General features: G+C 36.6%; 1 protein-coding gene across 1 annotated transcript in view; it reads right to left on the reverse strand.

The window, feature by feature from the left end:
* Window positions 1-5065: 5065 nt before the first annotated feature.
* LOC149015898 (Pentatricopeptide repeat (PPR) superfamily protein) overlaps window positions 5066-26189 on the reverse strand; it is a 52206-nt gene continuing 31082 nt past the window's right edge. Inside the window, exons 10-14 of the mRNA XM_089156432.1 lie at window positions 16847-16931; window positions 12459-12524; window positions 12279-12356; window positions 12027-12128; window positions 5066-5553 (exon numbers count right to left, since the gene is read on the reverse strand). Of these exons, the coding sequence (XP_089012558.1) occupies window positions 5461-5553; window positions 12027-12128; window positions 12279-12356; window positions 12459-12524; window positions 16847-16931 (424 nt within the window). The 3' untranslated portion in view covers window positions 5066-5460. The remainder of the gene's footprint in view (window positions 5554-12026; window positions 12129-12278; window positions 12357-12458; window positions 12525-16846; window positions 16932-26189) is intronic.

The raw sequence follows: 26189 nt of genomic DNA on the forward strand, positions 1-26189 counted from the left end.
TATAACTTATATAAATGGTATGGACTTTCTTTATTTAAATTAACTTTATAAGTTTGAACTATTCATTTAAAGTATTCATATGTACTACATGTATATGTAGAAAATTGAACTAATGGTGTCGATAAATATATCACAGTATTTGATATAAGATAATAAGATTTGATCATTTATATACATTATGTTATTTAGTGTTTCAAATAAATTTTTATTATCTTTTTTTATGGCAATATCAATTTATATATCAATTATTTCATTTGGCTTGTGTAAGTTATCAGAACATATATGACTTAAAACCACTGGCAAAATGCACCTAAAGAATTGGCATATCCCTTGTCAATGTATTCTACAATCAACCAAATGTTGGTGCATGCTTAAAAGTTTAAATCTAGTATTTTGGTTGATGATATATTTATTAGAGGATATGTTTCCACATCGTAAAGGAGTATATTTATCAAATACACCCTAGGTCATATATTGAAAAAGATAAAAAATGAAGGATGCCCACTAAGTAAACCATTAAAAGGTGTTGTTCCAAAGTTATTGGGATCAATTCCTCTAAAGTCAATTAGTGAGCTTAAAATGACAGACTTATTACTTAATATTTGTTTTTTCTTTCCTTCTACCAATATATTCTTTTATCTAAATCAATAAATATATGCATGCTACGCCTCTTTAAAGTATCAGTTATATTTTTTTATCAAGTGATTTTTAACCAATATTTTTTTGCTTGCTAAATCCTTTTCCAATTTTGAATATTTTTGGAGTTTTATTAATTGTTGAACTTGTAAGTTATTGAATACTAAGCCATAAGTGTTGACTTCATTGAAATATACTTCATTTTATGTTTCTTTTTTTTTAAATTTGAATTATTGATTTAAGATTTTCAGACGTATTTCATCTTTTTGTAGAAAATTAAACTATTGATGTAAATTAATTTTCTGTAGTATTTGACATAAGATAGCAAGATTTGATCCTTTGAATGCATTGTGATATTAAGAATTTTAAAGAAGTGTCTTTTATTTTTTGGACGGTAATATTAATTTATGTTCCTATTATTTTTTGTTACTTGTGTAGATGTACCAAAACATGTAAGGCATAAAAACAGCTTGCAAGAATGCACCTAAAAATTGGTATATTCTTGCCAAGTTATTCAAATCAACATAGGGTTATCCCATGCTCCAAACTTTAAGTCTAGTGTCCTGGTTGATGGTGTTTAATATGTATCGGAACCTCGAAGGAGATGTTTCAACAACGCAAAGAAGCTAAGCAAACTATTGCCAAATACGCTACAGAGTATACGCTTTAAAAGATAAAGAATGAAAGATATCTACTAAATAAGACATAAAAGAGTATTGTTTTAAAAGTTATTTGTCTTTAAAATCAATTCATATTAGGTGAATCAGTGACGTTAAAATGATAAACTTACTATTATGTATTTGTCTTTCTTTTCTTCTACCAATGTATTATTTCATCCAAATCAATATATTTTAACATTGTTAAAATTCTTTAAAGGTTGAGAAATTATTTTTCACTACATGATTTTTATCCAATACTTTTTTGCTTGTTAAACAACAATCTTTCTTTTTTTTTTTTTTTTTTTTTTTTTTTTTTTTTTAAAGTTTGAATATTTTGGAGCTTCATTAATTATTGAATTTGCAAACCATTAAAACAATAAGCCGTGAAAATTGACTTTCTTCATTGAAATAAGTTTTCTTTTAGGTTTTTTTAATTTTAAACTCGAATTAATGATTTAAATTTGTATACATATTCTATGTGTAGATAATTGAAATACTGGTGTGGATTAGTTCACCACAGTATTTGACATAAGATAGTAGGATTTGATGATCTATATGCATTGTACTACTAATAATTGCAAAGAAATGTCTTATTTTTGTCAATAGAAATATTAAGGGATAATTACTGTTGCCCCTTGTACTTTGATTTTATTACTATTTTATCCCCTGTACTTTTTAAAATTACTATTCCAACCTTTAACTTTGTCAACAATTACTAATGCCCCCTACCGTTAAGCTCTGTCAGTTTACTAATGATGTGGCATCTATATATTTTTTCAAAATCCCAAAAATAACCCTGCAATTATCTTTTTACTTATTTGCTCTTTTTTCAAGTTATAATACTACCCTTAATAGGAAAAAAAATTAACTTTAATTTTACTTTTCTTCTTTAAAAAGAAACCACCAAATAAAGGAAAGATGTGATTTTTTTTCCTCTAAAAATAAATCACCAAATATAGGAAAGATGTAATTAAATAGAAAACTAAAATATTAAGAAATATCAAAGCTGAAAATTGAAAATCACCTAATATATGCTGACCATTATGTATGTTACCAAATTTTTTATCAACTAGATATTATATGCTAATTTGTTAGTAAAACTTCCATCATGGTGATTATGAAAAATTTAAGTGGAATGTGAAAGTTTCAACAATCATAAGTATGTGGTCCCACCAAATTCAAAACTATTCTAAAATATAAGATTTTAAGGATATAATTGACATGCAATATAGTTTCTATAATGAGGGTAATGCCATATTTTTTACTTCTTAATTTTAAGGGCAAAATAGACATTTCATATTTGATATTAACAGCCACTTAACACCTTTAGAAGTAAGGGGGCAATAGTAATTTCACAAAGAAGGGAGTTTGATTAGTAATAAAACCAAAGTATAAGGGGGCAATAGTATATTCCTAAAATTTCATGCGGCTTGTGTATGTGTGCCAAAATATGTGTGAAATGGCTTGCAAGAATATACCCAAAGAATTGGCATACACTTGCCAAGATATTCTACAATCAATAAAGGGTAGCTCTATGTTCCAAAAGTTTAGATCTACTGTCTTGGTTGATGGTGTTTCAAAATGGGGACGTTTAGATTTACTAACTTGCTCTATGTTCCAAAAGTTTGTATTAAGGAGGTTTTTGCAGTGCAAAAAAGGGAGCAAGCTATTGCAAAATATGCCCAAGAGCACATAATAGAAAAGATTAAAAAATGAAGGATATCCACTAATTGCTAAGGTATGCCTCATATGTGCCATTTTTTTTTTAAAAATTTTTTTATGAATAAACTATCATCTTGTGGCTGAAATTAAACATACATGCTTGATTTGCATTAGTTGGCATTTGATTATGTTGCTAATATTTGGACCCCCTACCTGTGAGAGTTCAGTATCAATTGGGTATTTTGGGTTTGAGTTTTTAGGGTTGGGGAGGTTGGATTTGAAAGTTGTCTAACAATGTTTGGTTCACCTACTTTTTTTGTGTGGTTCATCTAACCCTTCCCTTACCAATGTTGGATGTCTTGGATAGTTGGATATTATAGTTAATGTTTATGAATTATAGATGTGAATTATTATCTCTTAATTTTCTCATTTTCCTATATTTGTGCTACCCATGTCAGAACTTCTCATAAGAGTATAAGATCAAGCACAAAGAAGTTGGAAAAGTTCAATCTATAGTTGAAGTCTTCTTCCTTTTTTTAGTTCCCTTCTATAGCTTAAAGCAAACCATTTCAATTTTTACCACCTCCTTTCTAAGAAATGCTGGTTGATATTTTAAATTGGAGGTCATTTTTGAAAAAGTGCCCCTCCTTAATTAGTTAGGACTTCTTTCTCCTTTTTTTTTTCTCCTTTTTTGCAAGTTTGTGTATTTGATTTGTATTGATGCTTATGTAGTGGTACTATGTAAAACATCTTGAGGGTAGATAAAGCTGGTTGAGTTGATCATTGAAAACTTTTGAGCACCTTAAATTTGTTTTGCCTACTGTAGTTTTGAATTCGATTGATGATAATGTCAATGGTCGATCATGCAAATGATCTCTTTCCTCCCATCTAATGAGTGAAGCAGATGCATTCTTTACTTTCATAGGTTACATGTTGCAAGAAACAATATTTCGCAAATCTAGTTCTTAATGAGTATGCAGTTAAGACGAACCTTGAGAAACCATCCTATTTCTTAATTAGGACCGCATCCATTGTTTTTCTCTTCCTTGTCTTTCAATGGTAAACTTTATACCACTAGTGCAGGATTAAATAAGAAAGAGGCCGAATGGCTGGCTGCTAATGCTGCTATTTTCTCCTTTTCCTTGGCTGCTCTTTCTGCTGTTATTTTCTCTCTCGAACACACACGCAGAGCTACTGTAACCTGTAAATGTTATTGTGCTCTTTTTTTGTCACATTCTGTGATGGAGTTTCTTTTCACACATACAGTTTTTTCTACCATGTCCATCCTCAAATTTCTGTTACATCAAACATGCACGTATATTTGAGTTTTACTCAAAAAGTTACTGTTAGCATCTTCAATCGTTGGATACCAATACAAAAGCGAAAAAACAGTCATGAGACTTGGTTGAGCTCAACCCTACACATCACCCTCAGCCCAAACTACATCAACCCAAAGCCTGAAAATTCCAATCCTGACTTATCCTTAGGGTTAAAAATTTCAGCCCTCAACATTTCGGGCTTAAGATGACTTCATATTGACAGGGCCAAACTTAAACCCTAGTCTGTCCGCAACCAGTCCATATATAACTTAGTTGGGTAAGAAAATTTGGCAACCAACCAAAAGTTGGTATCACTTCGCAAATAGATATTTGTATCTCTCATACCTCTCTATCACACATTTGATCATTTCAGGCACTAAAGAGGCTTGTGCTCCCCTCACACTTCACCAACATTTAAAAAACCCCCTTTCGGCCATTGAGGTACAGCCCCTCCTAAATATATGATAGAAAGATGTGAGAAGAACGAGACCTTGTACCCACAGGGTAGAGGATCCAAACTTATAAAAGGTGTAGAGTTAGAACCTCCTTGGAATTGGAAACTTTCCCCCATATAATAAGCTCTCTCCAAGGATGAGTAGGGTGTGCATAAGCTAGCACAAACACCAATCCCCAACACCCCTTACCACCCCCACCCCGGCGCATGCAGGCGGCAACAACAAAATGGGGGGGGGGGGGGGGGGGAATCTCTTGTAGGTTCTGGATCTCAAAGCCTAGAGAAAGGCTCAATTAGTTGACTTGTAATACTTATTTTCAACAAATCCTACTATTCTTGGTATATCCTTTCCATTTCTTAAAGTAAAGAGGTACACTGGTGCCTAAATGGTTGTGGGTATCGGTATCACATTCGATAATACGTATTAGTTTTGAATCTCTTATCGAGACAGGAACATTACCATATCAGTTGCATGGGCATTCTAAACAGAAACTATGTACTCATGTCAAGTTATTTCGTTTAAATAACCAACCAAATCATCAATTGATATCCCAAAACCTAAAATTTGTGAGTGGAGGAGATGGTGAAGGGATCTTACATTTCAAAGGATTCATTCTAGTGCAGAACAGAAGAAATTCTGACACAGGTGACCCTAATTTATGCAAAAGCTACCCTTTTGGAACTGATAACAGAACATAATGTCATTAGCACTTGCAAAATTTCAAGTGGCTCAGTTTCTGCCTCTTCCAATTCTGCCACGTGTATTTTCGTACGTCCGAGTAACCAATAAGAGCCGTGGGTCATCTGCTGGTATTTCTCGATCCTGAAAATATAAGTCAAGAAAGTGAGGATACACATGTAACATGTAGGTTGATACAGTCATACAAGAAGAAACATTTAGATACAGATAAACAATGAAATTGGTGACTTCAATCAAAGTAGCAGCGAAAACATGAAATTTGGTTAATAAACAATTTATTGACACAATTTAATAAAAGCACAAACTAGTGATACTCATTATACATATGGATACATTTATTATCACATTTATTATTGTATGAGGCATTTAGGTTGTTTTGATCCTCAGGATTCAAAGTGGTTGAAGTTCTGTACCTCAGTTAATTATTTTCCTATTCTTAATACAGAGTCCCAGATTGGAGTTGCTCAAACTAGAAACCAAAACATCTTTTTACCAAAGGATCATATAAAGAAACCTGGGAGAATAATGAGAACTCAAATATATTATATTAAGGGTGAGGGTGATCTTCATCAAAGTAAACAAAAAAGGTGAAGGTAATTAATTATACAAGGGAAAACAGCGGGAACCGAACTATATTAGGTTAAGGATGGGGGTAATAATTATACGAGGCAACCAAGAACTGGATTTTATGGGAATTAGGGTAATGGGGTTAGTTCTAAGTGCCAATTTACTGATTCTAGTGAACTATTACATTGATTTCAGCAAACCAAACAAGGTAGGACAGAATCAGCAGCGAGGTTACAAAATGAGGGAAACCATACTCAAGGAGTTCAGCCAGGAAGAGTCAACCTCATATGGATGAGTTCCATATTGGTGCAGAGACACACTGAAATCAAAATTTGGACGGCTTTCTCACGGTTGGTTTGGTCTGTACTGGAAGTCACTTCTAGAGGAAAGATAAGACGGAATGGTTTGGGGAACCGAACTTGTTGAAAAAGAACAAAACATTGATACAAAGTTGATTGATGGTGAAACAGGGATGGATATGCAAAAGAAAGCCATAGAAACCACCTAGTCTTCCCACCACAAGGTATCAATTGGATCAAGCACAAATTCATTCGAACAGTTATTCCTTCAACCTTAATCAAGCACCACAAAAATCATTAATGAGAAGGGCAGAAAAAGACTGTTCATTAATCTTGTCCAATGCTCCCCCCCCCCCCTCCCCCTTTCCTCTGCTTCATACAACCTTTATGCTAAAACACTCAGAAATAGAACCTTACAGTTTTAAAAAAGAAGGCGCAACCCAGTGTCTAACTAATAAGGTAACCTTAACCGACCAGGCCATGGATACATTGCTGGCCCTTTAGAATCCTAATCCAACACATCCAAAACACTGAATAATAATTATTTGCAACTCAAATAGAAGCAAATCAAACCAGTTTAATTTAAGTAACATAGAACAATAATACTCGAAGTAAATGAAAAAAAAAAAAGGCAATCAATTTACTAATACTGTCAATGAAGACGTCGTTCAAAAGCTGGGCTTGAGTATAGGATCCCATCCAAGATGATAATTGAAACCTGGACTTGAGGATGGAACCTCATCCAAATCCTTATAAGATAGCATGGTGAACAACACAAATATTTAGGTGAATAAAGGTGCTGCTAGCGTATTCTACTGACATATTAATTGAATGAAAGGTGTTTACTTACATATTTTATTTTCTAGGTCGAATACAATGCAATTACGTACTATGTGATATGGTGATCTACCCAAGCAATCGTACTAATGTTGTCACCAAGGTACGAAATTTGACCGAAATTTGGGAATGTTTCGGTGGAATTTCGCCCCAGTTTGAGGGGTAGTTAGGATCATTTGGGCTTGCTTTTTTGTGTCTAGCCTAATTTGAAGCCAAACAGACAAACTAGGAGTGTTGCTTTTGCTTAAAACCTAACCTAAAGTGGCGTTCTTGATCGAAACATGCCCAGTTGTATGTTGACAAAACTGGAAGTAATGTAGTACTGTATTTGATTGATCAAAACAGTAGCCAAATAAGATGTTTCACAGGGAATAATTTCAGATTTAATAGACTATAGATAAACAGAATTCAGATATGAAGGTAGGCTGAAAATCGGGGTGGTAGTACAAGGATATTAGCTTAGCAACATGGACTGAATAGGTCTTCAGAATAGGGGAGAACTATGACGAAGACATGGAAGGAACAATATGAGAGAATTGAATGAAAAATACGAACAACAAAGTACACCTGGGCTTCACACCGCAAGGTGGATCGATTGGATCAAACACCAATCTTCCTTGATCAAACACAAGGATTCTTTAAAGAGAAAATAGCTAACAAGCAATTTTATTTCAAAGTTAAGTGTTGAGTTGTGTCCTCACCTCTTACATGAGTCTCTTTATATAGCATTCTAAAGAGACATCAACATTAATGGTAACATCCAATCACTAGATAACACCACTTACCTATTAATAACTCAACTATTACCTAACTCTTGACAAAGGAAAACTCCTTTGACAATGAATTCTTTTATTTTCAAATCACAACCACTTTTATTAACTTTTCAAGAACTAGACTAGGGCTTAGGTCTAGACCATGGAGATCAAAATATGTGGACTAACTTTAACCCTCTAAAACAGTCCTAGTCCATAAAAGTCATGGGTTGATTTGGGTGATAGCTTTAGGCCTTTGATGGGTCTGACCCAATTGGTTTCCTTCTTAAATATGTCTTCAATTTTGCATCAACTCTCCCAAGCTTGAAAATATTCATCTCCGATGAATGAATGAATGACATGTAACATTCATACAAATCGGGATTGAATTTCTTGAAATTGTCAGCATGAATCCAAGTACTATCATGTCGTGGACGACTCTTCCATTTGACGAGGAAAGCATGGTATCCAGTGACACGATGAGTGGTTTTGTAAGAGTCATCCAAAACCTCATCAATGATGTCAATGATTGGTGGCTTGAGTTGGGGCAGCATCAACATTTGTTCAATGTCTCCATCATTAGAGTGGTGTCCTACATAAAGATGTAAGTCAGCCACATTGAAGGCATTGCTTATGTTCATTTCTTTTGGTAGCTCGAGTACATAAGCATTTGATCCAATGTGTTTCAGCACCTTGTATGGACCCATCTTCTTTGGATGGAGTTTGTTGTTGACCCCATGTTGGAACCTTTCTGAATTGACACGAACCATCACCATGCCTCTCGATTGAAACTCCACATATCATCAATGACGATCTGTTGTAGCCTTGTAGACATCATTGTTGAGAGCTATTCTTCAAAGCATGTACCTCTGTGATATGGTGCAGAAACTCGTCAGCCTCAATACTCACGCATGCTTGTGGTGGCAGTGAAATGATGACTATAGGCCATTGGGGTTGAACTCCAAGTAGAATCTCAAATGGAGTACACCCTGTCGTATGATTAACTTAGTTGTTGTAAGCAAACTCAGCTATGTCAAGTATGGATGGCCATGTCTTCTCATAATCACAAACCAAGCACCTCAGTAAGTTTCCCAAGCTTTGACTCACCACCTCTATCTACTCGTCAGTTTGTGGATGGAATGCAGTTGAAAACTGTAACTTTGTGTTAGTTTCCAGTCATAATGTCTTCTAAAAGTAACTCAGCCCATGTAGTCGTACAACCTCCTTAAAAAATATCTTTGCAATGTGAGATGCATCAAAGGTCTTGCGACATGGTATAAAGTGAGCCATCTTTGCGAATCCGTCAACCACAACCATGATGGAGTCGTATCTCTCTTTTGTTGACGGTAGCCCAACTACGAAATCCATACCAATATCAATCTAAGGTGCATGAGGAACTGGTAATGGTGAGTATAGACCTGTATTTTGCTTGGTTCCCTTGGCTAGCTAACAGACTCTGCATCTCTTGATTACATGATCAACATCCTTTGCAATATAAGACCAATAATACACATCGGTAACTTGTATGATAGTCTTATCCTTGCTTAAATGACCTCCCAAACCTCCACCATGCAACTCCCGTATGATGTAATGTTGTAGGGAAGAATTTGTAATGCATAACCAAGTTCCTGAAAACAAATACCCATCGTGAAGTGAGTATTTATGATGTTGCCTGCCTTGCTGTAACTCCTTGTATGGCATGTTGAAATCTTGTCAGATGCATACTCATCACGTATTTGATCAATGCTAATTGGGCTTCACACCGCAAGGTGGATCGATTGGATCGAACACCAATCTTCCTTGATCAAACACAAGGATTCTTTAAAGAGGAAATAGCTAACAAGCGATTTGATTTCAAAGTTGAGTGTTGAGTTGTGTCCTCACCTCTTACATAAGTCCTTTTATATAGCATCTAAAGAGACAACAACATTAATGGTAACATCCAACCACTAGCTAACACCACTTACCTATTAATAACTCAATTACTACCTAACTCTTGACAAAGGAAAACTCCTTTGACAATGTGTTCTTTAATTTTCAAAGCACAACCCCTTTTAGTGGATTTTCAAGAACTAGACTTGGGCTTAGGTATTGACCATGGAGATCAAAATATGTGGGCTAACTTTAACCCACTAAAACAATCCTAACCCATGAAAACCATGGGCTGATTTAGATGATAGCTTTGGGCTTTTGATGGGCTTGACCCAATGGGCTTCTTCTTTCTTAAATATGTCTTCAATTCTGCATCAGGAAGTTTGGAACATGAATTTTAATCGCTGTAAATATGAATATTATGCAAGCCAACACTAAGATTTTCATTAAAATGCAACAACACACACAAGTAGAATTCAATATACAAGTATGTGTTGAGTTCGATCCATCCCATGGTCATGGAAGAGTACTTCAAATATTGAACATAAGCATGTCATGACATGGTAGGGATAAAGTAATCCAAATAGTTCGTCACTGGCCTAGTTGTGCTAGTCCTAATGGATATCCAAAGATGAAGTCACAAATGATGCACCTGGTCCATCTCTATACTCATGCAGACATGCTAGTATAATCAGCAAATGAACCACCATATCCATATTCATAGCCATAAGCCCTATATGGTACAACCCCTTGAAATTTCAAAATTTCACTAGAACTTTCGAGATTTCAATGAAATTTTCGAAATCTCACCAAAATTAGCAAAATATCGGTGAAAATACCAAAACCGAATCTGAGACTCGACCCATGTTTCCATCTTCAACCCTAGCTTTCGGGCATCATCTTCTGTAAGAACCCATGGTAGAAAAATTTGCCCAGTTTCAACGATATTTTGCCAATATTTCCTACCATAGCTTGTCACTGAAGATGATGTTCGAAAGCTAGGCTTGAAGATGGAACCTCATTCAAATCCTTACGATAGGTGAACAACACAAACCTTAAGGTGAATGAAGACGATTGCTTGTGTATTCTATTAGCAAACTAATTGATTAGGTGCAATGCAAAGTTCTTCATTCAAAAATTTGCCACATTCTTTGGGGACAACTATAGCTTCATGACAAGAAAGACGAGCATTGTCAAGAAGAAACGGATTCCCTCTAACATGGTGGACTTGAGATGAAATTCCTGCCCATGAAGGATCCTTCATCCATCAAGCTAAAGAACACCACCAGTACATTTCTACTAAGGGTTCTACTAAGGGTGCGATTTGACTCAAATGGCATTCTTGAACCTCATCCAAACTTGTCGGACTCGAGTTCATTTCACAGGACAGTCAATGCAGAACCACTAAATTATTTAGATCGGCAAGCTACCCTTTATTGCCTGAAACCCCTAAAAGAACTAGTCCAATAAGGGTTTGACCTAAAAATTATATTATTTCAGCATCTAGTTTTAGTCGTTTATTTGTTTTAGTTTCCTATACAAGAGCGAGTCAGATTTAGAGAAAAGTTGCAATGCTATCCAAGTTGTCAACCATAGTATGTAACCATCATTTTTTGTCCAAATATCCTACCAAAAGTTGTATAATCTATTCCTAGCATGTAAGTATGAATCATAGAACCATTTTGCAATCTTTATTTAAAAAACGCATCAGTAATTAAATTCATCCTATCAAAAGATTCATAACATGAACAAAATCATTAACATCAAACATTTAAGCCACATCAAAGTCCAAAACATCTTTCAAGTTCCCAAGTATAAAGTTTAAAACCAAAATATCAAATTTCCCTACTCCCTCACATTAGTATTCCGTATTCAGCCAATAATAACATTATATTTAGAATCTTTATATAACTAACAATAAAACAGAAAGACAAAATGGTAATAGCCCAGTTGCCTAGGCAGGTTAGGCATCCAAGGCGATGCCTTGCCAGCCAAATCACTGGCCTTTCATGCAATTATCTAAGTGGTTACCACCGAACATCCTAGAAAACTGCCTGGTCATCTAGTTTGAGTGGTTTATTGCAAGAATCGGATAATGCAATCTCTTCCCCCTTCCCCTATGTTTTCTCCCTACTTCATAATCCCCCATGTTTCCTCACTATTAAAACCACCATAGCAGAACAATTCTCTGGTCTGCATTATATTGGTATTCTTGCACAGAAGAGCCACAGTATCAGCAGTAAGGGGTAGAGGAGAACAGGTGACACACCTTTAGACCATTATAATAGGCCTCCACAGCAGGAAGGGACGGATTAATTTTACGGTGTTGCATCAGGTCCCAAATGAAATTAGCAGTTCTGTAATCACCAGTCTGTGTAAAATCATCAAAAGAACAATTCAGAGGAATACCAACAGGAATGAAATTAGCTAATAAATGAATCCTTATAAAACCAGAGAAGGATTACACAGAAAAAAATCTGTCCAAAATAAGTCCAGAAATTAGAAATAATATTACAAGTACCTTTTCACCTGCCGCTATAAGGAGCAGGTCATTACCCATTTTTGCATTCAAAAAGAAATTTCTGGAATTCATTTTTTCCTGCACATGGAAGTCAAGACATGAACGATGATTTATAGAATCAAGAATGATCCCAGTGTTAGAGGACCAATCTAGGTCAAGAATACAAGAAACCAATCGTACCAGGGTGTCTATGGCTAGCTGCATTCCCCTAGGAGTATACCCAACCATCGCTCCTTCTATAAGTGTCTACAGCCACAGAAATGCAACATTCTTATTTAGTTTTACATTACACAGATCAGAAAGAATTGAGTTGACCAGCATCCGATCCAAAATCAAGTCCCTATGAGTAATATTAATAAAGGCATGGAAGATTTCTTGTGGCTCCATAGACCATATTACAGTGATATAATTGGAGCCTTCAGATCCATTTCTCTTTTTCCTCTGTCGGAAACCTCTTTTGAGGCTTTTATTAATCCAACCCAGTATTTCATTTTGTCGACGGGTTCCTTCTATCTTTTTTTCTTCTCTTTTTTGTAAGTAACGATACAATTGGAAGTGGATGTTAAAGACAGTGCTTAAGGTAAATTTGCACTAAAAACTGAGGAATATAACAGCATCAAAGAAACAAATAAATTGTACTGCAATTGTGTTTCCAATATAAATTTTTGGTCTCATTACTTGGTTCTAGGCAACATCATTCACCTCACTAACCTATTTCTCAAGTGAAACCAGGATTTCGGAAAATCCACTAATATGAGGAAAAGGGAGAAAAATGTAAACCCAAACGTTTGGCAAAGCATATGATTTCTTGGGTGTTCTCAGGTATAGTGCCAAGAGATAAGTGCTCTTTTTGCATGCCCACTTTGTTGATTGTCCATAAAGGACTCTTCAGCATCGTCTCAATAAATTTTACTGATTTTGAAGCTTAACCTGATAATGAACCAATTCTGAAGCATTAAAGAACAGGCCCGGTTGACTACTAAGTTCGGTTTCCAGTTTTAGCAAGCAGCAGGACGATTAGTCTACTGATTCAGTTTAGATCGTGAATAAATTATGTTACACATACAGTGGAACCATATCAGCACTGACAGCTTAACACTTCCACCTACAAATATCATTTTGTTCATGCATTGGAAATGACTATATTTTAAGACAACATTATGCATATATATATATATGTGTGTGTGTGTGTGTGTGCTTATCATGATCAAATACATATTGCAGTACATGACTGTGCACATCTAAAACATAAGGCTTACTAATACCTAAACAAGACATTAATAGGCTTAATTCATACTCTCCTTTTTTTTTTTTTGGTAGGGGGGGGGAGGGAAAATTAATTCATACTCTCGAGAGAATAAACAGTACTCTTAACTAGAAGCATACGAGCTTGCCATGTAGCTACAACATTTCCCCTTATTGCAAGTCCAGTAACCTCCAGTACATTTAACTAAAGCATTTGGTCAGTGCAATCTCAATTCATCAAAAGGTGTGTTTTACTGTCTTATATAGTCAGATGACCTTGACATTGTGTTCGTATGTTGGTAAACCCTTCCTAGACTAGCAAAGATAAATAGATCTCATCTCGATATATGTTGTTCATGGATAGGAGTATTTAAATTGCTTTAGAGTTAAGCATGCCCAGTATGTACGTTTAACACCATTTCTAATTCCTTATATACTCCATGGTATCATCTACCAAATATGTAACATGCTGAAGTGCTTCTGTATACCTACCGTGAAATCTTCTGACTTAATTGTGGAAACTTTATTTCAAAGTTTTATTAGACTGATTCTGTTGTTCACACTTCACATATACCTGGTATTATCATGTCGGGAATGAAATTGGAAGTACAGCAGCAGAAATAACTCATTTTGGCAAGATTTCGAAACAATGGGTTAGCACCAAGGACCAAGATCTCAGTTTTGACAAGCCAGAAACAGAGATACAGCCAAAATAGGTCAAAACCAGGGGCTTTTGGGGGTAATATTTGACATTTGATAGGCTGGTCAGAACTGGTTGAAACTACCTAAACTTTGTGAAACATGCCAAAATTTGTCAGAACTGCTGAAATTTGATGGGTTTAAATTGGCAATAACTTAGCATTTATTGGTCAAAACTACCAAAATATTGGTTGCAATTACCAAAATGCACCCATACAAAGTACTGAAATTATCAGCAGCTCTCCTATTTTAAAAAGAAATATACATACCAACTGCTGTTAAGCAGTGACATAAGCAGGTTATTCCCCCCCCCCCCCCCACACACACACAAAAAGAACAATTAAGCGCTATTATTGTAAGGATACTGCCCTTTAGGGCCCAGCACCCACTGCCCACCCCTCCCATTTTTTTTAAGGTTTATTTCGCATTCTTTTATTTATTTATTTTGGCTGCAGGTTTTCTGAAGATCGACAGTGGAGAAGCATTGGGGGCAAATGGCCATTTCTCATTCTCAACAACCTCTAGCCAACTGTTGCTGTCTATTATTACTCATAACTTGTGAGGGAAATGGAGACTCGCAAGGGAAATGGAATTTTTCTTTTTCTTTTTCTTTTTTTTTTTTTTGGGGGGGGGGGGGGGGGGAGGAATATCTTAACCTTGCCTTTTATAATTTAACTATTCTGAGATTTTTCTTTCCACAAAGATGAAAAGGGGAAGAAAGTAGTTTCTTGATCTGCAGAAAAAAGGGTTTTATTGGAGAACATAGTTGTCACGGCGATGAGGCGTGCAAGACGGTTTAGGCTAGTTGAGGCAATGAGTCGATGAGGCACTTTTGAGGCGGTTGGGGCGTTTTAAGTGAAATTTTTAGTGTACATCTCATTCACTCCAATTCATTATAAATCTATCATATCTTATATGGGGGAAAAAGAAAAAATAAAAAATAAAAAATAAAAAAAAAACCCTAATATTAGCCTACCTCAAGTCATCCAACATACTACAAACCACACATAGTAGGTCCTAAATAAAAAGCCGCGGGAAGAAAGGAAGAGAAGAAGTCATCTGTCGCGCGGCTTGCCAGAGTATCGTCGCGGGAATGGAAGAGAAGAAGAGAAGTAGAGAGGAAGAGAGAAAGAGATTAGGGATTAAAGTGAGAGGGAGAGTGAGACTCGAGTCAAGAACTTATTCTCTTTAGATTTTTTTTTTTTTTTTTTAACATTTGATCACATGTAGTGTCATTATAAATATGCATATAGGTTCAAACAATAGATACTTTACAATTGGAATCTACTAAGCAATTCAATATATGCCTTCAATTAGGCATCTTTCATGTGATTTAAAAAAGAAAAAAAAAGCGGACACCTTGGGGTATAAGGCGTCCGAGGCTCTTGAGGCGACGCCTAGGCAATGCCTCATACCCCAAGGCGGTCGCTTTATTGCCTGAAAAACAGGCGACACCGATTTGAGGCGCTCAGAAGGTGCTCGGATGCCTAGCCGTTGCCTAGGCAACGCTTAGGCGACGCCTTAACAACTATGTTGGAGAAAGGGTTTGATTATGACTAAGAAAGTGAATTTCGGCTTCATCTTTTATGTTTGACCAGAGAGAGACAGAAAGTTCAGTGGACAAGAACAGGAGACACAAACCACAACTACCTCTGGTAATGTAATAAAGTGAATGCCAGCTACATCTTTTATGATTGACCTTAAACAGTCAGTAAATTCCATTTCATAGATTAGCACCCCTTGAAAATCAGGTTAACTGTTGATATTTCCATATTTTGTGGGTGCCTTTAGGTAATAACCATCCTTCTTTTATGCCAATACTGCCAATAAACAAGTTCAACAAGAGTCAATAACATATGAACTATAGGAAAAAGGGCCATTCCCATTACTTAGTGTAAACTCCACCTAAGTGTGGTCTTGAGGACAGTGAGCTTGGAGAAGATCCAAACTTCAGCATTTTTGCACATGGTGGCCACTACTAGATGCGATCCTAGGCATTTTCCCAGGCAGCCTGGAACTTCTACAATTGCTCAAAGCAACGGACCCTTATGCAAGCTACGCATGGAAGCAAATCTTGGTTTCAACTGTCTTATCTTGATTTGCCAGAGGTCCGGTATGATAAGTGACCATGCAGTTAAAGAAACAGGTTTCAACAATAATTCAGAAATTATGATAGTTTAGACCAAAGAACAGCTTCGGCCAGTTATCAGTCCATCACAAGTCAAGTTCTACTGAGGAGAAAAACTTCTTTCAACCAGTTTGAACTAAATTCTGATTTCTGGTGAATTGAGACCTCGGTCGGCACCAAAATTTTCGTCCTTGGAGCTAAAGAAGAATTACTTTATGCTATAGCAGAACAAAAATCTTTGCCAACCAAAAAACAAGTCTGAGAGAGGTAAAGAGCATTAGGGCTTCCCATGCAAGATGTTCTGGAATTTTATAATTGAAACTCAATTCTAGATAAGTCTAAATAAAGATTGTGAGTTCCGTGATACTAAGACTTCAGAAAATTTCAATTAATGTCCTTCAAGACATTAACTGCAAGAAGCATCAGCAGTAAGGTTTAAAGTGAACAAGATAACTATTAAACATTAACAATGTAACTTATTTATTGATGAACTCACCACAAATAGCTCAACCATTGGCGGCCCTGTATAGTCCTCAAAACATTTAAGCCCACGATCAATGTCTCCAGAATGTAAATAGCATCTGCTTGAGACGACCCATGTTAATTAAGAAGAGAACAATAATAGAAACAATGGAATTGAGGGAACAGTTTAACCTTGAGAATATTATACAGAAGTATGAAATACACAAGCACGATACGGCATATGACATAAGAAACTATCTAAACCTGTTGACTAACTATAACATTAAGACTGTAAAAGCCATTTTAATATTCCCCCTCAGTTAATGGATATTGATCATGCCAAGCTTGTTAGAAATATAATTCACCCTAGCGCTTCCAGAAGACTTTGTAGTTTTGCAAGTTAATCAATGTATGAACATGACAGGGAAAAACAAATCCCAGTCGCAGCTTTTGTTGAACAAAATCACAATCTACTTTCATGTGTTTTGTTCTTTCATGAAACAAAGCATTTGAGGTAATACACATAGCGGCCTTGTTTTCATGCTAAAACTGCATAGAAGATGTCTTTCAAACCCAAGCTCATTCAATAACCATTTCACTCACATCAACTCCTATGTGTCATGAGCCATCGTCCATACTCTTGACTTTCCACGAGCCACAACAGTCTATTTCTTGCTTTTCCATGACACCAAATTTCCTCCAACATACATGCAATTACTCATGGTTGGTCTATCAATAGGAGACCCAGCCAGTCAGCATCTGAAAACCCCTTAGCTCTTGCATGTCCATGGTTCGAGAACTAGACCACATCCAAGAGCCTTCTTCAGGTACCTCACGACACAGATCACAGCATCCCAATGAAATGTCCGAGAAGTAGACAAAAACTGACTTGCAAAACTCACTGGGAAGGCAATGTCAAGTAGAGTTTCTTAGGATCACTAGGAACCATGGTCAACATCTCGATCTAGGGGCCCATCTTGCAAACTCCAACAAGAGAGCTGGCTTGAGTTCTAGCCGAGTTGGTGGAATTTTTCTCCAAACTCAAGATCCAACTCGAGGAGTATTAATGGTTATTTGGGGCTGAACAGCCTATTGTGGTCCTTGTAGTCGTAGACATATTGGTGATCTCGTTTTTTTTTTAGGGGGGGGATACATATATTTTGTGTAGATGTGAGTTCCAGTTCAGACCCCACGTGAGAAACCACTACACTGAAGTGAAGCCTTAAAACGGCATATTGTACACATCATATACTCATATATTAATGCTCAAAGTTCAATTCTCAAACGAGTCTGTTACATTACACATGCTCATAGTTCAAATTATAATACAATCATCAAAGTTACAACTAGAGAGTCAAGACTTGAGACCCTATGTGCTATAAGTGCATCATCTTGTCTCGCACATCATCAAGTCTCACCAAATGGAAAAAGAGAGATGCATTGCGGGATCTCAGTTTTCTGACCATGATCAACATCATCACTTGTAAGCAATGTGTTTGGACTTGCAAGCGTATCCAGAAAGATTCAGATCCTAATAATCTTCTTTTTGAACGAAGATGAATAACATACGCTGTAAAAGTAAGATTCCTTTCTTCAATTGAGCCACTTCCACCCAATAAATCTCTCTCCAAATCTTCAACTTAGAAATCCTGTTGTGGATGGACCTTCAACTTCTCTATACTTGAAGGGTCATCTCCTTTAAATACAAAATCATCCACATACAATGAGAAAAAATATCCCCACATCAAATGCCTGGAAAATACAGAATGATCAGTATTGTACTGGATTGGATTGGTCCAAACTCCAACACAACCTCAGTAAACTGACCAAATCAAGCTGAAGGATATTGTTTGAGCCCATACACATACTTCCTGTGTTTACACATCATACCATATCCCCTTGAACGACAACCCCAGGAGGATGCTCCAAATGTACTTCTTTATAGAGATCCCCACAAACAAAGCAACTTTTTCAAATCCAACTGAAAAGTTAAGAGTACCAGCCAAGAAAATCAAAATGTGCGTAGGAGTATCCTTCACCACAGGAGATAAGGAGTTCACAAATCAATTACATACACTTGGGCATACCCCTTACCCATAAGGTGGGTCCTCAAGCAAGCCGAAAGACCACCAAGATTAACCTTAGCTGCAAAAACCCAATGACAAGCAAAGCGGGTTTTTTACCAGAACGAATTGATGTAAATCATTTCCAGGGGCAGCATAGGGCCTAGGGTTGCTCCCCCCCCCCCCCCCAAAAAAAAACTTTACGACCCCTAATCCCACTAGGGGTATTTTGGTTATTTTTGGTAATTTCTGTTGAGCCCAAGATAGGGTATCATTGGGTCCAGCATGTTAGGACCCTAGATCTACTTTTATTTTCGAAACTGAGTCATCATTTGGCAAGTTGTTAAAGATTCCTTGTTAGGGTTGGATTCGTAGTTTGTGAAGGAGACCATTGAAGTTGTTGTAGTCCTTGCAAGGAATCAACATCTACTCTTAGAATTCAAATTGGAACTCTCCAGAGTTAGTTATGAAGATTCCTTGTATGAGTTGAACTACTAAGAGTTTTATTTAGAATTTGTATGCAAGTTCAAGTCCTAGTTTGTTTTCTTTTTAGAAGTTGAAGTGCTATTATTTTTTCTTTCATGTAGGCTATAAATAAGTCACTCTGGGTTGTAACAAACTGGACTTGAGTTTATTGAATAAAATGAAGTCGTGGCCTCGTGGGTTCTTAAGAGGAATCCCAAAGCTGTTTGTGTGATAAAATTCTGCAGTTCACTTCATTAATTCTCCCTCCTTCAAGCTTGTGGCAGCACCAATCCTCAAGTAATCCAGCAATGACAAACCCCTATCCAAGTAAGTCCACCCAGCCCCTCTCCTTCCCTTTCCCTCCTCAATAAGTCCCACGCACCCTCCCCCCATTCCCCCTTTTTCCCTATGGTAGCAGCCGGTTCCCTCCCCTCTAAAACCCTAAATTCCCTACCCCACTCAACCCCTCCCTTCCCCTATGGGATCACACCTTCCCCTAAGCCCTATTCCTACTTTTAGTTTCCCCGTTAAACCTTCCTCCATTAGGTTTTGTAATTTTCTGCAATTCATCTCCTACCATTAGAAACCCGTAAACCCTAGTTTACTAAAACCTTCATAACTCCTAAACCCCTCAACCAAACTCCAAACCCTTTTAGAAGTATCTTCTCCATACCTTCTATGCCTTCCATAGTTGTCACGGCGACGAGGCGATATGAGGCGGTTTAGGCTAGTTGAGGCGATGAGTCGACGACATGCCTTCCAAGGCGCTTTTAAGGCGGTTGAGGCGTTTTAAGTGAGATTTTTAATGTACATCTCATTCACTCTAATCCATTATAAATCTATCATAGCTTATATAATAGAAAAAATAATATTACCCTACCTCAAGTCATCCAACATACTACAAACCACACATAGTAGGTCCTAAATAAAAAGTCGCGGGAAGAAACCAAGAGAAGAAGTCGCCTGTCGCTGGCCACTGCTTGTTGGAGTGTCGTCGCGGGAATCCAAGAGAAGAAGAGAGCAAAAGAGAAAGAGATTAGGATTAGAGTGAGAGTGTGAGACTCGAGTCAAGAACTTATTCTCTTTCGATTTTGTTTGTTTTTATTTTTTTATTTTGATCCCATGTAGCATCATTATAAATATGCATATAGGTTCAAACAATAGATACTTTACAATCGGAATCTAATAAATAATTCAATATACGCCTTCAATTTGGCATCTTTCATGTGATTTAAAAAAGAAAAAAAAAGCTATATGCCTAAAAATAAGGCGACGCCGATTTGAGGCGCTCCGAAGGCACCTGGACGCCTAGGCGACGATTAGGTGACGCCTTAACAACTATGATGCCTTCCCTCAAAGCCTTAACCCTAGTAGACACCTCTAGAGTCCCACTGCAACTAGGAGACCTAATTTTAAGACTCTAACCCCTTGACATTAAATCTGAAATTACAAAAGAATATTAAGATTAACCTTAACCTTGCCCTACCCTAGAACTCTTCAAAACCTAACAAACCCTAGAATTCAGACCTCAAACCACAAGTTCCAGTTCTGAAATTTCAGTTACAGCAAGGTGTGAAGCTTGGAAACCTAAACCCAAGATGTATAAGCCTAGCCAAAACCTATTCGAACCCTAACCAAACCCTAGCTTCTATCTATTGCTGCAAAAACCTTACACTAAGACTTCTGATTCTAAGGAAAGAGGATTCTGGATTGAGCTTGATTCTAGGGCAATATTCAGACAAATAAACCCTAGAGCCTAGAGTTTGGTTCACATCAGAAAAGGAACAAGATCCTTTGTCTGGACTCTGGTTGTCCTCCAATGAAGATAGCTCCTCAGTCATAACAAGAAGCCAAACATGACTAGACAATGCCCTTACAATAGACTTAGGAATAGAATGTTTTAAAAGTAGTAGTACAGTAGGTATCAAAACCAAAGGATAAACAAAATGACGACACAAAATTATAAACAGAATGATGGCTACAATGCTAGACGCACTTACGAATTGTCATACACACATCAAAACTAGAAGGGAGAGAATTTTTAGCAGGGTTATGTTTGTTTCATGGATTTACATTGTAATTGGTCCAATTAATGGACCAAATACATGGGTAATTAAGCATAGTACGAAAAGCTTTTTTAAGAGTTTGTTGGTTAGTTCATCTGGACCATGGTTCAGTTTTTTTTTTTTTTTTTTTTTTTTTTTTTTTTTGGGGGGGGGGGGGGGGGGGTTGCAGTTTGTTCATTAGTAGGTCAACTTAAGTTAGGGTATATGAGTCATTTCATGTTGTATTAGCTAGGCAGTTCACATCTCCATGCATGTGATAGGCATCATTGCATTTTAAGCTGTCTTTTGTACCCCTAGAAAGATAAAGACTTACATTATTGGGCTTTCAGCCACTAAAAAAACACCCCATTGTGCAGAAAAGATATCAGAAGTGGTTTAATTGATATTTTTACCAAAGCTGCTGTTGCATTGTTCCTCTTGGTTGGATCCTTTTGCTTAGCACTTCAAGTCTCCGCAGATAGCTCCTGGATGTTTGAAGTCTAAGCTTCTACTGGAATCAAGCACTCCATCCATCAAGGTTGAAGATCCACCTTCTCCATCAAGGTTTCCTTCAGGTCTTAAACTTAAAGAAGATGCTCCTGTTAAAAACTCCAACTCCATGAAAGAATCTTCTACAAGTCACATTGATGCAGATTCACGACCAATATAGCCTTCTTGTTAGGGGAATAAGCTTAGGGTCAGGTCATATAGGGGTTTGACCCTTTGTTCCATGGGGTTTACTAGGTAACAGGCCTCGCCTATGGCCTCTAAAACATAATCAAGGTGGTAGACAAATTTAAATTCCTTTAAATAGTTAAACTATGTTTTAGAGGTTATTTACCGCTTGAAGTCACATGACTTTAGCTTTAGCTACTCAGTAAGCTAGAAGTTAGGAGCTTCTTTCAAATAGAATGAGTAAAACGTTAGTTTGAATTTCAGTCCTAAGCTGGTTTTAAGAACTTGATTTCAACAATGAATTTGGGTTGGCTGTCATTAGTATTCCTATTCTCACTTTCGAGTTTGTAAGCTGAGTATTCCCTAGAAGTAGCCCCATTGTGAGAGTAATAAAAGACATGAACTATTGAAATGAAATTTCTTGTGAAGCTGTTATGGCTGGCTGCTCCCTACTCTTGGAGAAACATAAAAATGTTGAAGTTCCATTGGTGCTAAGGTTTGGAACCTTACTCCTGTTTTGGCTGTGGAAAAGCCTCCATTGCTGGATTGACAAGCATGTTGCTGACTTTGGAAGCCAGCTCCTTAGGCAGTCAAGCCCCCGTTTGGAGTTGAGAACTCCAGTTCCTGGTTCTTGTGTCTGGAACACTTGATCCTCATCTTGACTGGGAAACCTTCTACAAGGATCTACAATACAAGTAAAGCTTTGAAAGCTAGTAATAGGTAAAGGGATCAGATTAAAGAAAATCTTCTCTTCTTTCCCCTTTCCTATTTTTGGTTTTGAAAATCCTCATTCACATGAATATGCCCCCAAAGCCTATTTCAACAATGGAATTCATCCACAATCTACCGAAGCCTTGGTACTTCATACTCTTCATTCATTTCTAGCTACTGCAAGAGAGTTCCATTAAAATCCTAACATCAATAGATCTAATCCTGTTCAAGTTCAAATAAACTGCTGTTTGGGAACCTTCCAACAAACTCACAGAAGTTCATCCACACGGTGTCTTTTGTAAGAAACTAAGAATACTCCAGCCAAATCTAAAAAAGTTAAAACTTGTTTAAATTTTGATGAAATCTTTCAATAACCCTAAGAGGGACCAGACACTTCCATGCAGCCAATGTTCTGAAATTACTTTTCTACCCTTCAGTACTGTTTCTACTAATCCTTCATAACTCCAGATCTAACAACCTGATTTAATTGTAACACAAAGCATAACTCTCCTCCTAATTAGTTGACACAACCCCCATCATTTACCCTAACCTAAACTTTAAGTGGCCCCTCTGGAGTTTTGGCTTACTTGAATTTCCTGATTCTGTGGATACCATGATTATCAGGCAACCTATCCACAGTTTTTTTTGAATTTTCTGTCCAGCCCAATCCAATGGGTGGATCATCTCCATGTTTCAGCCTCATCACCACCACCTGACCCTGAAAATTTTGTGGAAACCCACATGGAAAACAGGACAGGCACAGCACAAATATTGATCTATGCCCATTTAAGTATTATTCATAAATAAACAGACACCCCAAAACAATAATTGTCAAATGTTTTAGGAGGCCCAGAGTGATGGTCCGCTTTTTGTGTATGCAAAACTATTTAACCTTCATGTCTCTAGGAGACGCCAAGGCAACATCTTGTACACCATGTGGCACCTTATGAGTTGAGTGGTTGCTTCTTTGACATGTTGCATTTAGATTTCATTTTTTGGGGGTTTTCTTAAAGGACCAAAATTTATTTTACAACATCCTATTGGGGGTTCACTTTGTTACCATGGAACAAGAAGCATGAAATAATTACAAGAGAAAGAAACAGAGGATCAAATGAGAGCTGAGGTCATCAGTACAATAATTTTATACTTATAAGAACCATAAGCATTTATTATTGTGCTATATTGCTATTGTATTATGATGCGATGAACTCATGTTTGTCTTTTTATTTATATTTTATTTTTTATGATAATCTCGCATTATTATGATACTACAATATTTGCTTAGCTTCTAGGTAGAATTACATAAGTTTTAATATGCTATTTATGCCACATAAAATGGTTGGATACAAAAAACCTGTAAGCAAGAACGTGTTGTTTGCCATGGCAACACCATATGGGCACCTAATTGCCATGGCACTTAAGGGGAACTCTCAGATGCCATGGTTGCTCTGCTGCTTTAATAGCTATGCCCCCAACACTAAACCCGTGAAACCCCCCCCCCCCCACAAGGAAAAAAATTGAATCCGATAAAAATAATACAAAAGCCATTTTATAAAAGGACAAAAAGTAAAAACAATCCAACCCCCTTCCCAGCCGGGTGTTCAGGAACAAAAAACAGGATTTTCAACGGTAAATGCAAATTTCAATTTTCTAATGCCATGGTTTTTATCAGATCAAAAATTTCATAATTTGACAATGCATTGCTAGAAACGGAAATGTTCAATTAAAATATTCGTTTATTTTGATGTATAAAAAAAATAAAAAAAAAAATCATAAGCATTTGTGTACGCCAAATTAAGACTCATCTGATAAACACCAAGTTTTTCTGCTTCAAGAAACACCCGAAACAGTTGTGAGTGTTTCTAGAAGCAGAAGCACTCTTTGAGGCATTTGATAAAACTTTGCTTCTGAAAGTAGAAACAATACCCGCAGGGGTTTGATAAAATCTGTCTTTTTTTAAACAAATTTGGAAACTGTAATCAAATTTACAAAAACTGTCATTGTAGACTTTAAATCAATATTTATCACGTTAAAAATGTCCATTGCATTTTGATAATTACTAATATAGTTTAATTATAGTAATTTGGCCACATTACAACTCAAATAGGTTTAACTATTTGTGTTGGAGTTGGAGTTGGAGTTGGATTTGGATGCCTGTTGTTCTATATAATTTAAAGGCATTCATGATTGGGAACAAAACAAAATCAAAAGTAGGTTTTAGTAATTGTTGTTGGTCCCAAATCGATGATTCAATCGGGTCTATGATCTTCAGTCAAGCAACCAGAGTTGATTGGGAATAATTGTAGGAAATTTAAAATCTGGGTTCTGTAGTAGAAATTGACAAAATGTAGTTATGACTTGGAATAAAATTTATGGGCATAATGGTTAAATGCAAATATTTTCATAATTCACGTTCCTGTTTCTTCAACCATTATCATCAGACCTTTTGGAGAACCCATAATCCTTTTTCTCCCTTTTCCAATGCATGAAAGACCATAACACTAGAGGCTACTCAAAGCTGTTAAGCAGTTCAGCTCAACTAATTATTATTCATTTTAATCCTACCAACAGCTGAAGTATTCAAAGATATCATTGGCAGTGCATATTACATTGCACCTGAAGTCTTGAGAAGATGATATGGACCAGAAATAGACAGTGTTGGGATCATGCTGTATATTTTTCTGTGTGGGAGTTCCTCCATTTTGAGCTGCTGATTTTGTCTTCTAATACTACTTGTTGGATGATTTTACTTTCTTCTATTTCATACTGTTTAATCATGGCATATTAACATATAAACCCCACCACCTTTTCCCAAAAATTGGAAGTAACAAAAAGCTCTATATGGCTGAGTTGATGACTGGAAAAAGAATAAATGGATGACAGAATTGGAGAATGGAATTCTGAATGCTATCTTGACTGACCATATTGACGTCACAAGTGATCCATGGTCCTCGATTTCACCTGATAAAAGAATAAATGGATTGACTTCAAGAAGATCGATCATCTTCAACAACAATCACTTAAATCCAGTTTGGATTTTGTTTTGTTCCCAATCATGAATGCCTTTAAATTTATATAGAAGAACAGGGATCCAAATCCAATTCCAACTCCAACTCCCGTCCTCCTCCTCCAACTCCAACTCCAATCACAACTCTCGTCCTCATCCTCCAACTCCAAACCTTGTCGTGCTCCATCCATGGATGTAGAACACTATCAGAGTCTTTAGGGGATTTTAGCAGATTGTCACATTTAGAGTGCCCAATTCCACAAATACCCCTTCTAAAGCTGTTTCACTAAAATCCAACCCACGCCCAACTTTTGCTTCAAGAGATAGACACAACAACAAAGGACCCATTTAGACAACCCTCCGAAAAACAGTTTCTGGTGTTTCTTGCCTCAAGAAGTAGAAAAATTGGTC

The sequence above is a fragment of the Hakea prostrata genome, chromosome 5, assembly GCF_041222555.1.
Source record: "Hakea prostrata isolate BN-2017 chromosome 5, UWA_Hpros_2, whole genome shotgun sequence".
NCBI lineage: Eukaryota > Viridiplantae > Streptophyta > Magnoliopsida > Proteales > Proteaceae > Hakea > Hakea prostrata.